The sequence below is a fragment of the Mercenaria mercenaria genome, chromosome 2, assembly GCF_021730395.1.
Source record: "Mercenaria mercenaria strain notata chromosome 2, MADL_Memer_1, whole genome shotgun sequence".
Classification (NCBI taxonomy): Eukaryota; Metazoa; Mollusca; class Bivalvia; order Venerida; family Veneridae; genus Mercenaria; species Mercenaria mercenaria.
The window spans coordinates 111,185,468-111,200,464 of NC_069362.1; the positions used below are offsets into that span (position 1 = coordinate 111,185,468).

The 14,997-nt window shown below is 35.6% G+C and overlaps 1 protein-coding gene across 1 annotated transcript; it reads right to left on the reverse strand.

The window, feature by feature from the left end:
- Positions 1-6,464: 6,464 nt before the first annotated feature.
- LOC123564917 (uncharacterized) lies at positions 6,465-12,945 on the reverse strand. The gene is made up of 2 exons (XM_053537555.1): positions 12,846-12,945; positions 6,465-10,245 (listed from the first exon to the last, which is right to left on the reverse strand). The coding sequence occupies exon 2, from the start codon at positions 10,198-10,200 to the stop codon at positions 8,425-8,427; it is 1,776 nt and encodes a 591-aa protein (XP_053393530.1). The 5' UTR covers positions 10,201-10,245; positions 12,846-12,945; the 3' UTR covers positions 6,465-8,424.
- Positions 12,946-14,997: the final 2,052 nt, after the last annotated feature.

The following is a 14,997-nucleotide window of genomic DNA, read 5'->3' on the forward strand; positions in this document are numbered from 1 at the left end:
TACTGGGTCCAGTAAACTTTGTTAGATGGTTGCGTGACTTCCAGATTTAGCAAAAATATAATTAAGGCTTCTATAAACATTTGGCTTCTGCATTTTTACACATTACTGCTGGTGACTGTAGTTGGAGCAGCAGTTGTAATTTAATTGTGGCGGGGATGGCATTTGTAGACCTGGTTATATATTGCTTAAAATGATTCATTTTTTAATTCCCCTCACACTACTGGTTCAACAAATTTGATGCGATTCTAGAATTATATTGAGATTTTTCTTATGCCAGTTATGGGCAATGTAGAAATTGTACATCAAAAAAATAAAACAATCTGACCATCAAATTATTTTGACTGCTCCCACAACCTGAATACAAAAATTGCCCCTACGTTATCAAGTATTTTGTTAGGCAGTGGCTAGAGGTCCGGTAATCAATATGGATATTGAGAGTTGTTACAAAGAGCAGACTAAATCTTATCTTAAAAAATGGGAGATGATTTTAAAAGTTTGTTCTCGTATTTTTAATCCCCCGCCGTGGCGGAGGGATTATAGGAATGGTCTGCGTCCATCCGTCCTTCCGTCCGTAACAAAATCGTGTCCGGTCCATATCTCCTAAACCCCTTGAAGGATTTTCATGAAACTTGGGTCAAATGATCACCTTATCAAGACGATGTGCAGAACCCATGAGTCAGCCTTGTCGATTAAAGGTCAAGGTCACAACTCAAGGTCAAAAGTTTGAGCCTGCCATTTTGTGTCCGCTCTATATCTCATAAACCCCTTGAAGGAATTTTATAAAACTTGGGTCAAATGATCACCTCATCAAGACGATGTGCAGAACCCATGAGTCAGCCATGCTGGCTCAAGGTCAGAATCACAACTTAGGGTCAAAGGTTTTGAGCCTTCCATTTTGTGTCCGCTCTATATCTTCTAAACTCCTTGAAGGATTTTCATGAAACTTGGGTCAAATGATCACCTCATCAAGACGATGTGCAGAACCCATGAGTCAGCCTTGTCGGCTCAAGGTCAAGGTCACAACTCAAGGTCAAAAGTTTGAGCCTTCCATTTTGTGTCCGCTCTATATCTCCTAAACCCCTTGAAGGAATTTTATCAAACTTGGGTCAAATGATCACCTCATCCAGACGATGTGCAGAACCCATGAGTCAGTCATGCCGGCTCAAGGTCAAGGTCACAACTTAGGGTCAAAGGTTTGAGCCTTCCATTTTGTGTCCGCTCTATATCTCCTAAACTCCTTGAAGGATTTTCTTCAAACTTGGGTCAAACGATCACCTCATCAAGGCGATGTGCAGAACTTATGAGTCAGCCATGTCGGCTCAAGGTCAAGGTCACAACTGAAGGTCAAAGGTTTGAGCCTTCTATTTCGTGTCCGCTCTATATCTCCTAAACCCCTTGAAGGAATTTTATAAAACTTGGGTAAAATGATTACCTCATCAAAACGATGTGCAGAAATTATGAGTCAACCATGCCAGCTCAAGGTCAAGGTCACAACTAAGGGTCGAAGGTTTGAGCCTTCCATTTTGTGTCCACTCTGTATCTCCTAAACCCCTTGAAGGATTTTCATCAAACTTGGGTCAAATGATCACCTCATCACGAACTCATGAGTCAGCTATGTCAACTCATGGTCAAGGTCACAACTGAAGGTCAAAGGTTTCAGCTCTGTATCTCCTAAACCCCTTGAAGGATTTTCATGAAACTTGGGTCAAAAGATCACCTCATCAAGACGTTGTGCAGAATTCATGAGTCAGCCATGTCAGTTCAAGGTCAAGGTCACAGCTAAAATCAAAGGTTTACCCTTTCACTATCCATAGCAGTGGCGGGGTATTTAGCTGTCTTTCAGACTGCCTTGTTCTTATTGTTTTAAAAATGGCACGTCACAGGCAATAGAAGTATTTGTATTTCTTTAATCTTGGAAAGATATGATATTGCAAATTCGATAAATAAATAATGATAACTTGTACACCAGTCAGAAGCTTTATATTGTTTTTCTTTTTTTCACGGGACTGATGAATTGAAATAACAAGCTTTTTTTGCTTTAGCATTTAATAAAATCTGTAAAAAGATCCTTTGGAAGCAAAGAATGCAACCAAGAATAATAATTATAGCAGACTCGATTTGATTGAGTCTGTTCATCAGAGGTAATGAAATGTGCAACACCTCTCACGCCCCCTAGCACCAGCTTAAGCGGACCTCTATTACATATGTTACATATGTTGAATGGACTCCATGATCCCAAAGGACCAGAAAATATAACAACACTTAATCCAAGTACGGGGAGACTTTTTACAGCCGCCACACGGCACTTATAGATTGCTGTTGTGATCGTTAATAAAATCTGTAAAAAGATCCTTTGGAAGCAAAGAATGCAACCAGGAATAATAATAGCAGACTCGGTTTGATTGAGTCTGTTCATCAGAGGTAAGAGACATGGATTTTGCCCATAAATTGTTGAATTTGTTTACTGCTTGAGTAAAAAAAACAATGATAACTACTAGAAATCGCCGTTAGAACTTCATATTTAATATGCATCAAACCAGAAAAACTATCAAAAATACGAAAACATTTTTTTTGAATTCACCTCCCGTTCTTAAAGATAAAATATAGTAGCTGTTTGTAAATACTGTTCTCAGTATTCATATTGATTTCTGGACCTCTAGCCTGCTCTGTACGGGTTGTCTGGAGGTACAGTTACCGGACCCCTGGCCACTTCCATTTTGTTAACTGTAAGCAATGTGATTTTTAGAATGTATAAGAATCTTCTATTTTCAGAGTTGGCCGGTATTAGCTAGAGGAGGCGTGACAAGACCTATCGTCCGATTTGCGCAGCTTTACCCAGAGCCTATACAGTGTTTGCACAGGCCTGGAAAAGTGCTTGAAGGGCAGCCTTGAAAAGTGCTCAGAAAGTGCTTACATTTGAAAAAAAAAGCCTCGAAAATGACATATTCATTGGGCATTGTTGTCACAACATTCTGCAATCAAAATAACAGATCAGACCAAAATATCGGGAAAAAAAGACAGACAAATGACAGACCTATCTTTGACAGAGCTTACTATAGTGTACTAAGTAAATGATAGAACGGATTTTAGTACTCTGAACGCAATTATCACCTGAAATTTTATCGCTGTTGAATTGAATGTCACGGTGTTTATTGTAGAAAATTGACAGAATCCATCATGAGTAAAAGAAATAAATGCGACAAATGCAATTTTGTAGTCCTTGAAAATGGAGAAAAATCTTCGAAAAGTACTTCAATTTTGTTTTGAAAGTTCTGTTTGAACCCTACAATAAGGACAAATAGAAGTTCACCACATTTTACAATATAACCATAAATATAACAAGATTAGAATCTTTGAGAAAACAGAAATAAATATGTCGAAAAATCATATTTCACCATCCCTGCAGGTGCAGGAATTACTTAAAGCTATTTCCCAGTAATTTGTGTCCTTTATATACTCTTATATTTGCAAAAAAAGTAAAATAGTTAGAATAACGGTTCAAATGACACCAGTTCAATAGATATGGCTGTTTAACATGAGGAAACATCAAATATTAACTGAGCGATATTTAATATTTGAATGCACGCATGTATATGGGACATACTGTGCACATACGTAGCATATATTATTTAATTGTAGAGGAATAGAATTTATATTTCTGGATTAATTTCAAATTCTCATTTTTGCCCCCTTCAAAGAAGGTGGTGTATATTGTTCAGCAGGTGTCAGTCGGCCGGACGGTCTGTCCCTAGATTAATCCAATTGCGGAAGGTAACTCTAGAACACCTGGGCCTAGGATCATGAAAATTGATAGGGAGGTTTGTCATGACCAGCAGAAGACCCCATATTAATTTTGACGTCAGTAGGATAAAGGTCGAGGTCCATGTGACCGGGAACAGTTAAATGGTTTCCGGATGTTAACTCGAGAATGCTTGGGCCTATGATCATGAAAGTTGAAAGCGAGATTGGTCATGACCAGCAAATGAATCTTGTTGTTTTTAAGGTCACGGTCACAGTGACCCGGATGGATTACACCATTTCTTGACGATAACTTGAACAACACTTGTGCCTAAGGATCACGAAGTTGATAGGGAGGCTGGTCATGACCAGCATATGACCCTATTGATTTTGAGGTCAGAATTTCAAAGGTCAAGGTCGTAGTGACCTGGAACAATTTAACCTTTTCCGGATGATAACTTGAGACCACTTTGGCCTAGGATCACGAAACTTTAATGGGTTGTTGATCATGACCAGCAGATGTCTCCTATTGATTTTGAGGTCAAAAGACAAGGTCACATTGATCCGGAAGACTTAAACCATTCCCGGATGATAATTTGAGAACGATTGGACCTAAGATCATGAAACTTAATACAGAGGTTGATCATGATCAACAGATGACCCCTAATGATTTTGAGGTTAGTAGGTCAAAGGTCAAGGCCACGTTGACCCAGAACAGTAGAACGGTGCTCAGTGACCAAACAATTTCTATTCTTGTGCAAGAACTGAATACATCAAGGGGGGCATTTCATTTTCTAGGAACTCTTGTTTTAAAATAGAATGGTTGAAGGAAAATAGGTATAACCATACGTTTTCACTTTGTCATTACAATGTATATAAATTTATTCTAATTACAAATAAATGTGCCAAAATATTGTATTTTCCAGTTCTACAACATGTGATTTAGTTTTCCTTTCCATAGTTTAATGTAAGAATGCTTCTTACATCATGTAGGAAGAGGTCCGGGTTCAAGTCCCAGTGGAGAGTATATTACTATAAAAACAGCAGTTGTAGACTGGACAAAAACATACCTGCTCAGCAAAAAAGTAACAACAAATGGAATGTAAAATTTATAGTTTTATCCAGAGATAACTAAAGGCTGTCACTTAAATAGATTTCTTGAAACAAAACAAATTAAAGACTTCAATATACCTATTTGACTGCAACCATGGTGATGTGTAGATGGAGTTAAGACTTTATTCACATACTTTATTTCGACAATAGCTTTTACATATTTTCACTTAAACATCTACTGTTTAGAAACTACAAGTCGGAATCACACTAAACTTTGTTTGTTTGTGGAATCCTCATGTTATTACTGATAACATATATCAAATTTCACCAAAAAAATACGATGTACTATTCTCATTTAATTGGAAATACACGGTGTCTTTATACAGTGATATTGTAGTGCATTTTTTTTTGTTTTATTACCAGAAAAGAATAGCTGATCTTAAGGTTATTCGTCCATGATAACAGAACCTGTTCTGTTATTTTTTCTTGTTCCTATTTTCCTAAAAATGCTGTCTTTTGAAATGATAAAAGTCTTATGCAGTTTTCAGCTCCTAATTCTTTATGTAAGCATTTCAATAACTGCCTTATATTTCTTTTATTTACAATATCATGTTTTCATTGTAACATTTTAATAACTTCTCTATACCAGTTGCAAAATCCTAAAGCGTATCAAATATAATGAATTCATTACATGTTGTAAATGTAGTCTTTTATACAGACGAGCATGTGCATGATCGTTGCTTAAAGAATGGGACATTTTTAGAAATATATAAAGTGATAAACCAGTTTTTTTCATGGTGATTCCCTCTATATATGATCTGGGATGATGGTAAACTAACATTACACTGGGACGTTACTCAAATACACATGACAATAAGATCACTGTATATTGTTTGTCTTACATCTGAAACTGTGATGACTATGCTAACAAGGTTTAAGGTTGTTTAAAAGTCTATATGTTTTTTTCATTTACAAATGTATTGTAAAGAAGTTTACCCACTTCCGCTTTGTATTTAAATGTTGTGCTTATCTAGGTAGAAAATATGCAAAACAATGCTATAAAACGCCTTTTTTCATTAAACGTTTCAATGACGTTAAGACATTATGTAAAAAGGGAGGTAATAAAACAATTATATTTTACATACATGTACGTCACCGCTGGATGTACTAACCGCGCGAGGAACATTCTGACTAAAGGCAGGTCGTTAGTTCTACAAGGATAATATTGTCCACACAGAAGAGCATCTAGGGTCTTTCTCTGAATAAAAACCGTTAGGCATACTGTCGTTGTTATTATATTTACGCACGAAAATCATGCGCATTTGACTTTTAAACGTTAAAATTGAAATGAAAATACCTCATACAGATATTAGTTTTAATACTAATTATAAATGTGTTTTTGAAATAGTGTAAAAAAAGTTGATGTAAAGTTTTAGATGTAAATATATTTGTAAACTAATGTAAGGGGCCTCCACTGGCAGATTGTTAAGGTCGCTGACTTAAAATTCCCCGCCCTTGCCCTCAATCGGAATGACTGCAACTGCTCGTCCAGAAAGGAAGCGTTTTATACCGAAATAATATACGGAAGGGCAATTGGCTGAAAAGTCGCCATGAACTATATTTTATCGTGTAAGTTAACACGCGTCTTAAACCAGACAAATGTAACACAACTAATACACTTCCCTTTTATTTAGATTTCTAAAACTCGAAACATAATAATTCGGACATGTTTCTAAAACAATCAAGACACTTTTTGCTTCTTCATACTTGCTAGATTTGCTTTGAAATTATATCTATAATGTATCTACCTGTTGCATTTAAGACTGAAATAATTGCTAAATTTACCAGACCCGAGACTCCATAACGACTTAGAAACCTACACAAAATATCTACATTATAACATGTTTTTACTTTAACATGCAAACGTTTAAATGGACGTATTTTAGTATCCTGATTTTGAAAATATGTACATGTATACAAGTTCTTTTGCATAGTTTACAAGCAAAACAACATGCAAATTTACCAGACTCCAGACTCAATAACAACTTAGAGACCTTCACAAATTATCAACATTATATCATGTATTTAATTTAACATGCAAATGTTAAATACACGTATTTCATTCTTCTGAATATAATATTATGCTCATGTATAATAATACAAGTTTTTTTTTGCACAGTTTACAAGCAATAGAACAGGCAAATTTACTAGACTCCAGACTCTATAACAGCATAGAAACCTTTATAAATTATCTAAATTATAAGATGTTTTTTTAACATGTAACACGCTGAATATAATATTATGTTCATGTATACAAGTTCTGTTGCACTGTTTGTAATACAACATCGTAAATGTTTCAACACATGTATTTTAGTATCTTGAATATAATATTTTGAACATGTAAACAAGTTCTTTTGCACAGTTAACAAATCATACAACATGCAAATGTTTCCTTTAACTTATTTCACTATCCTGAATGTAATCTTATGTACACGTAAACAAGTTCTGTTGCACAGTTTACAAGTTATACAACATGCAAATGTTTCAACTGACGTTTTCACTATCCTGAATATAATATTATGTACATATATACAAGTTTTTTTTTCTTTTCTTTTTTTTCTTTTGCACTGGTTGTAATACAACATCGTAAATGTTTCAACTAACGTATTTCACTATATTGTATATAATATTATGATCATGTAAACAAGTTCTGTTGCACGGTTTACAAGATATACAACATGCAAATGTTTAAACTGACGTATTCACTATCCTGACTATAATATTATGTACATGTATACAAGTTCTGTAGCACATTTAACAAGTAATACAACATGTTAATGTTTCAACTGACGTATTCACTATCCTGACTATAATATTATGTACACGTATACAAGTTATGTAGCACATTTACCAAGTAATACAACATGTTAATGTTTCAACTGACGTATTTACTATCCTGACTATAATATTATGTACATGTATACAAGCTATGTTGCAAAGTTTACAAGTAATACAACATGCAAATGTTTATTTCACATAATTCTTTGATTATAACTTTGCTGTCATACTTTTTGCTACGAACATGAAAAATATTAATTTCTTTTTAATTCCTATTTTCGATAATTTTTACCTCATACAATGTCCTACATCTGAATATGAGTTAGTATAGTAGAAAGTATTACTCAATCCATAATTCTGATTACTACCCTTTGTGGTTCGTACGGTACAACTTCATGTGCAATATTGGAAGTAGTGCCTTTTCTAAGCATGCAAAATATTTATCTGGACGGCTGCATTATATATTTTAAACATAAAAATTCAAGCTTTGTGGAACTTTAAATGGACGTGTTTTTTTCACCATGATGAATATATTGACATGTTCATGTATACATGTTTGGTTGCGCAGTTTTCATGCATTGTAGAAGGACATTGTTCAAACAGAAGTCAAAAGATACAGACGAAAATTGCTTGCTCACCATAATGCAAACGGAGTTGCTGCTTTTGGAGACCTTTGCTCTTGTGGGAGGATGATAATTAGTAAGTAAATACGCATCTGCATCCAGAAATTAAACATTTTTTTATATGTTTGGAAAATGACGACTATAAATGCAATTCTTTTCAATACCATCAGTTTTAATTCCTTCTACCCGCTACATTGTCGTTTCTAATGATTCTTTCAATTTCTTCACGCAACCACGCCTCTTTTGGGTGTGTTCTACGTAGCGTAAAAAATTTGTACAGGTCAAATATTATAGCTAAACCGTTTATCACGAATGACAACTTATTAAACTCGTTGGCTGACTCATCAGGTTCATTGATTTTCGAGCGGAGTTTTTGGGCTTCGGAACGTATTTCCATCGTCGTTTGTTGTATGTCCGTGTCGTGTTCACATCCTGGCCATACACGGTGAAAGACACGTTCTAAAACGCGAAACTGACCCGGAGAATTTCGACTGCCATTTTCTTGGTCTAAGACTCTTAAAACCTTATCAGACATCTCTAACGACTCTTTTGCAACTTCTGTCGTTTGCGATACAAGCGCGGGTTTGTTGTTTGTAAAACTGCCGTTTATTATCTTTTCAGGATTTTCCTTAATGCAATGAGCATGTTTTGCTAGCTCATCAACAGACATTGCTAAGCGATCACCTCTGTCTTCCCAATCTTCTGTATTTCCTACGGACGGTAAAATCTTATTGGCCTTTATCCCCGATCGAAAAAAAGAAGTAGATTCTTTTTCAACATCATTCATTGCTTGATTTGCTTGCGTCATGGAACTTACTGCATCATTTACAAACTTACTTACACGGCCGCCTTCTTCTGCTTGCTCCTGAACCCTTTTTGCCGTTTCTCTAACATTCGGCTGTTCTAGCTTAGATTTGATATCTACATCAAATTTATTCAAATTATCGAATGCATCTGATGCTGCATGGAGTATTTTTGTGACGTGTGTAGCCACAGAATGCTGATTTTTTTCATTTTTGAGATGAAGTTGTTTAGTTTCATTCTCAAAACTTTCAATTGCCTTCAGACATTCCTGCATTTCGTTAAGAAGTCCAATATTTTTGCTCTGAGTTTTTATAAGTTGGTATGTTGGTAAAGTTTTCGCCTCTTCGCTTGCTTGTAAACATTTTCTGGCTCTTTTCACTGTGCCAAAAGCATTTCGCTGAAAGTCTCTCTTGTGTTTTCGTGCCGTTTCAATTTTACTTGAAACATCAGGATATTTCTTGTGACGTTCGGGTTCAGAGAACGTAGAGTGTGGTTTAATTTCTATTTTCCTATTAAGTAACGCCTCTGGTATTGGTTTGTCTTCTGGTATTCTAACGTTAGGTACTGCTTTTACCACTTCGGCTGTCTTCCTGCCCATATCTTCAATAACCACCTTTATGTTTTGCAACATTGGTGGCAGATGTTCAATTTCCTTCTTTTGTTGCCCAATAGCGAAAATGACAGCAGGAATACCGCGAAATAGACGATTGGAATCTTCTGTAACATCAATAGCTTTGTTTCTGGTCGACCCGGTCCTTCTTTGCAGAAGATCCAACACAAATAATAATAGAGATGAACAGCGTAATGAGGATTTTCCATCTTTTAGAGGGCCTGCATTTACCGAGTCGTTCAGTTCAGCTATTACTCTCGCTTCATGGAAAATGTGGTCAATTTCGTCTTCGGAAGATGTTATCTCTTTTTCCAGTGGACGTAATCTGAATAAAAGTACTACGTATCTACCAATGTATAATAGTGATGAAAGTAGGTCAAGTGATCTACCAGCTGTATATGTAGCTAGTATACTGCTAATGTTACCTGCAATTGACCAACTATATAACATACATTGCTTCTGAAACATTCCGTTTTGTATTCTGGATATTTCATCGGCGTTTTGTCGTAGCTGCCTTATTGTTTGACTTTCCATGCTTTAGTATCCTTTTCTCTTTGAATTCGTCTTTCTTATTTTAACCTATAAACAAAAGAACGTTTGTGAGAAGTAAAGTAAGAATTTCAGAATTTACAGCATATGTAGTTCGCATTTTAGCTTTTAACTAGGTACGGTTTATATATTCTATAACCATACATCTATTCGAATATTCGAAAAAAAAAAATAAAAAGGAGGGGACCATAATGTTCGTATAATTATTTTTCCGAACCGAACCTGCTTAAAATCAGAAATAAGCGCAAAAATGGCTTCCGCCGATGTAAGACGTGTTTTGTTTTGTGCATTAGAGCGGCTGACAGAATACGTTGCTATGGTTATGACAGTATACTATGTATTAAACCTTAAAAACCTCAATAACTAATCGATGTTCTGACGCACTTGATAAATAAGTTCTTGTTATGGCTGTCCGAACATAGATTAAGGCAATTCTCAGTGCACTAGTTTGGTTTGTACCCTAATTCATAAAATAACCTTATCCTAAGCATCCCGAAATAGTAAGGGCTTTTGTTAACTGTGTGTTCGAAAAGTGATAATAAACAAGTTAATCTCATGTAATTTTTTTTCAGGGTAAAATCTTGACAAGGTAAAGCGTAGCAAAAGTTTCTTCTAGGCTGAACACCGCTAAATCCGGCTTTCATTTTATTTCATATAAAATCCACTTACTTTATAACGGGTTTTCGACATTTTCTAGCATATCAGAGTTTCGGAGACTTGTATTCCCATAAAGAACTGTATCGCTATTTTAGAAAAACAAATAGAAAAGGGTGTGTTAACTTTTACATAGGAAAACTACAGTTCGTTTAATACAGTCCGCTGAATTCACTACCTTTTGTTTCTTTCAATTTCTTACGAGATATTATATTCTTACGCCGCCATTTTTGCCTGGCCTGCAATAGGAACATGCCGATTTCGATAAAATGCAAAGTGATACAGTGATTAGACCTGCGGAGGCTTACATTTGATCTGGTAGTGATCAGCCTATAAGAAAGTTTTTGTGTTTGATTTTTCCACGAATTTGCATTCATTCTCAAGGTACACCTATTTCACAATGAATCGGCTTAATTTCGCTGTAAAATATTAAGAAAATCTAGATAAAACGACAATTTATCACAGGTCACCCCATTCAAAAAAAAAAAAAAAAAAAACCTCGAAATTTAGCCCTGTGCAAGCAATATTTCAATTTGTTTTAACAAATTCGTGGAATTTTGATTCTAGATCCATTTGATCGTTACAATGTTTGTCACTTTCATTCAGAAACATGCAAATTTCAATAATATTAAGACAACTGCAGTGATAAAATGCTAGAAAAAAGCGTTAACTATGTCCCAAAACCGACCAAAATAGAGCCACTTGGTCGAAAATTGGGTCTAAATTCCAAAACCACAAGAAAGTTAAGAGTTTTCAGCCATTTGTCACCATTTTATATCAAAACGAATAGATTAATGGCATTTTTATTGATTTTGGGGGAGTTTGGCAAAATACCATGTGTTGCCCCTTCTGGGCACATCTATATAAATATAAAATGACCCACATGTAATATTTTGGTTGCTATGTCTGTTTTAAGTACTGGGCATCATTGTGTGGAACCCAAGGATTGGACGCAAGGACAAGACCATTCTACCTGTGATTTGATGCGCTAATAGTCTACATCCTCGCAAATAACAAACTTAGTGACCATTGACCAAGTAATTCGTGGCTATAATTTAGTAGTATCTGTTCTAAATCCCGTGAGTGTGTCATCCGGACATTCGGTGTGTGAATATGTTGCGTACAATGAGAGGGCCGCAATGGGGTTTGTTGTCACATATTGACCATGCATTTGGAGGTAGCGACGTATGTTAACTTTTGTGACAGAAGCTTTTTGGCATGTTTCAACAACGCCACTTTTTCATCCTCAGGTTAAGTTATTTTAATCCGCGAAGCGCTTTCAGCCAGAGAGTCAATTTAATTATGAAAGAATAATTTTTGCATCAGAGTTTATTTCTAAAGGCACGGAGTTTGATTGGCCAGCTTTTAATGGCAACAGTTTCTGAGACCAATTGCTCAGTCAAGTGTGACTTACCAATTCTAAGTGTTCCTTCTCAACGAACAATAATCTTCAATGTAGGACTTACAAAAATCCTCACAGTTGTACATAGTCATATTTCAAGAAGATACAGCCAGTAACTTTTAAGTGATAAGGGTTTCCGTCAATGTTGCTAATGGGGTAAGGATTTTTTTTTCTTTCAATAGTTATCACGTTAGATGTTCGCAAAAGTAATAAAGTTCTCGAGTCTTCAGGTGCTCGTGACCTAAACTTGAGAAATCAATCAAGGGAGAACAATAAAGAAAATTTATCATGTGTCAAATTATAAATTACATTATTACATGTCATCGGTCAATGGTTTATGCTATATGACAGGGCTATATTCAATACATAAGTCAAAATGTAAATCATAGATATGTTACAATTAATTTCTAATATCGCACGATAAAGCACGTCGGATAATAGTTTTGACTGTTGACAGGGCAAGCTGTTGAATAAGTACATACTGTACAGCAAAACGTCTCAAGGTTTCCACTTGCTGAACTACTTAATCTCTACAGAAATGAATAAAATAAACGAAATATTGAAAAGTGCTTACCTGTGCACTGAGGACTATGTCAAACATATACACGCAATTGGATATTGCACGGTTTATGTAATCATCTTGGGCAGTCAAAGTCCTTAGATAGACTATGATTGATCAAAAATTTTGCGTCTAAATAACCCACTTGAAAAGTCTCGACCTTGATTTATATATTTAGGACAAAGATATTAGATTATTTAAGTACGATAATCTGAGTACTTAATTCGTAAACCGCCTCGACACAAGCAAATCTAAACCAGACCCATCACGAGTTCCTGCAACCAGCACTTCTATATAATTATAAAGAGAAAGACAAGTCAAGGACGTATGAAAAAGCTACCGCATACTATGACCTGTTTTCCAAAATATTTTGCCTTGATATGTAAACGTTAGAGAATACAATGGTCGCAGAAAATTTGACTGATGATGATGGGCATATCAGGTAAAAAAGAAACTGTAGCCTAAAAGCAAATCATATTTAAAACATATGGACATAGTTCTAAGTATACATCTATATGTACGTTTGTTTTGCGTCTGACCAGGAAATATGTGGTGTATGTGACGATATTTTTAAATCTTTTCGAGCTGGATTATACCATTGACAAACTAATTATGTTATAGTATTTTATCAAAACATTAGCAACAAATATTTAAATTTTATTTTCTTTCATTTATTACTCATGGCACATAATCGTTCAAGGAGTTATATATAGTTTAATTTTATCGAACTATAACTCCTTGAACGATAATTAATATTAAGTAGATGAAGGTCTTCCCACTTTATCGTATCCGCGGATAATATGATGATAGGGAATACCCACATAGACACCGCTGAAAATTGGTCTAAACTAATTTAAGGTGGCAGGGGAGCGGTTTCGTAGTTTGGCCCCGGTCGATTTTCTGTATAAACAGGACAGGGTAGATATAAAGGCCTATCTATCTTACTGGTTATTTATCATTATTAATTCTTTAATATATCTGGGGAATGAGGAATGGTTAATGATTCTACATGGCGGGTGTTTTAAAATTCCTAGCTCCGTACTTCCGGTTGAGGCTAAAACATAAACAGCAGAACAAAAAGTCGGCCAGACGCTCGGCTGTCATCCATCCACTTTTTTTCAAGTGAAAATTAGGGAAATAAAGTGGTGGTTGGGAGACACTTTCCACACCACCTGGGTATGCATCTATGTTCGCACTACACATATATGCTACGAAATTGGATTTAAAAATACAAAATGGATGAATGGCAGAGTTCAAAGTGAGGCCCGGTTAGGCTAATTTTGGTCTATAAAATTTGGGTGATTTGGCCAATTTTCACTACATCTGGCATGGAAAGCGACAGGTGCATAGGACCGGAGAGTCGTCTTTATGTAGTCTATAGTATCTGCAATAGTCCATAGTAGTTTCAAAGAAAAATAAGCAAAAACGAGATTTCTATGGATATTTCAACACTGGTACCCACACGTCAATGTGGAATTCGCGAATCTGCACTCCCCTGCCACCTTAAGGAAAATCGGCAAATTTTCAAACCACTCAAATATTGACTTTTTGCATGTATTTAAACCCATTACGGAATGAACTGTAACCTATAGTGGTTTTTATTCATTTCTGAGTACTAAATTCGGCCTAGCCAGTCCCAAAATGGCAGTAGGTGGCCATATAATAATGAAGCTAAGGACCCCCAGCATGTAGGATTCGTATCATAAAACGGCCAAAAGAAGAAATTAGTGCCTAGATAATGACTATTCATGCCATTTTGTTTAAAAGCAACACCTGCGTCTATATCTAGCAATGTCATTAAGCTATATAATGGCTGGGGTGGCCCCAAATGATGGATGGGTGGCGTTTAAGGGGTGTCCCGATAGGATAAGTACGGTAATCTGCATTTGTATACCAAAATTATGTTAAAAGTACATGGTTTTAACATTTGAAAGGCTTTAAAATGTTAATATCGTGTGAAATTAACTTTAAAGGCAGTAAATAGTTTTTCGGGGTTACTTTGATTCAGAATGCAAATTTTGGCTGATTTTTGCGTGGAGGGGTGGGCACTTTTGTTGGCTTATTCACCGGCTATCTTGCAAGGTACGGCAACACTTTTTGTTCAGTTGATATCACTATAAGTGTCTTAGGATTCAGGACAGGTTACATTTTATTTTATTTAAACATC

Bases quoted from the DNA above. Each gene is read 5' to 3' on its own strand.
- LOC123564917 (XM_053537555.1), bottom strand. From the start codon at position 10,200: ATGGAAAGTCAAACAATAAGGCAGCTACGACAAAACGCCGATGAAATA.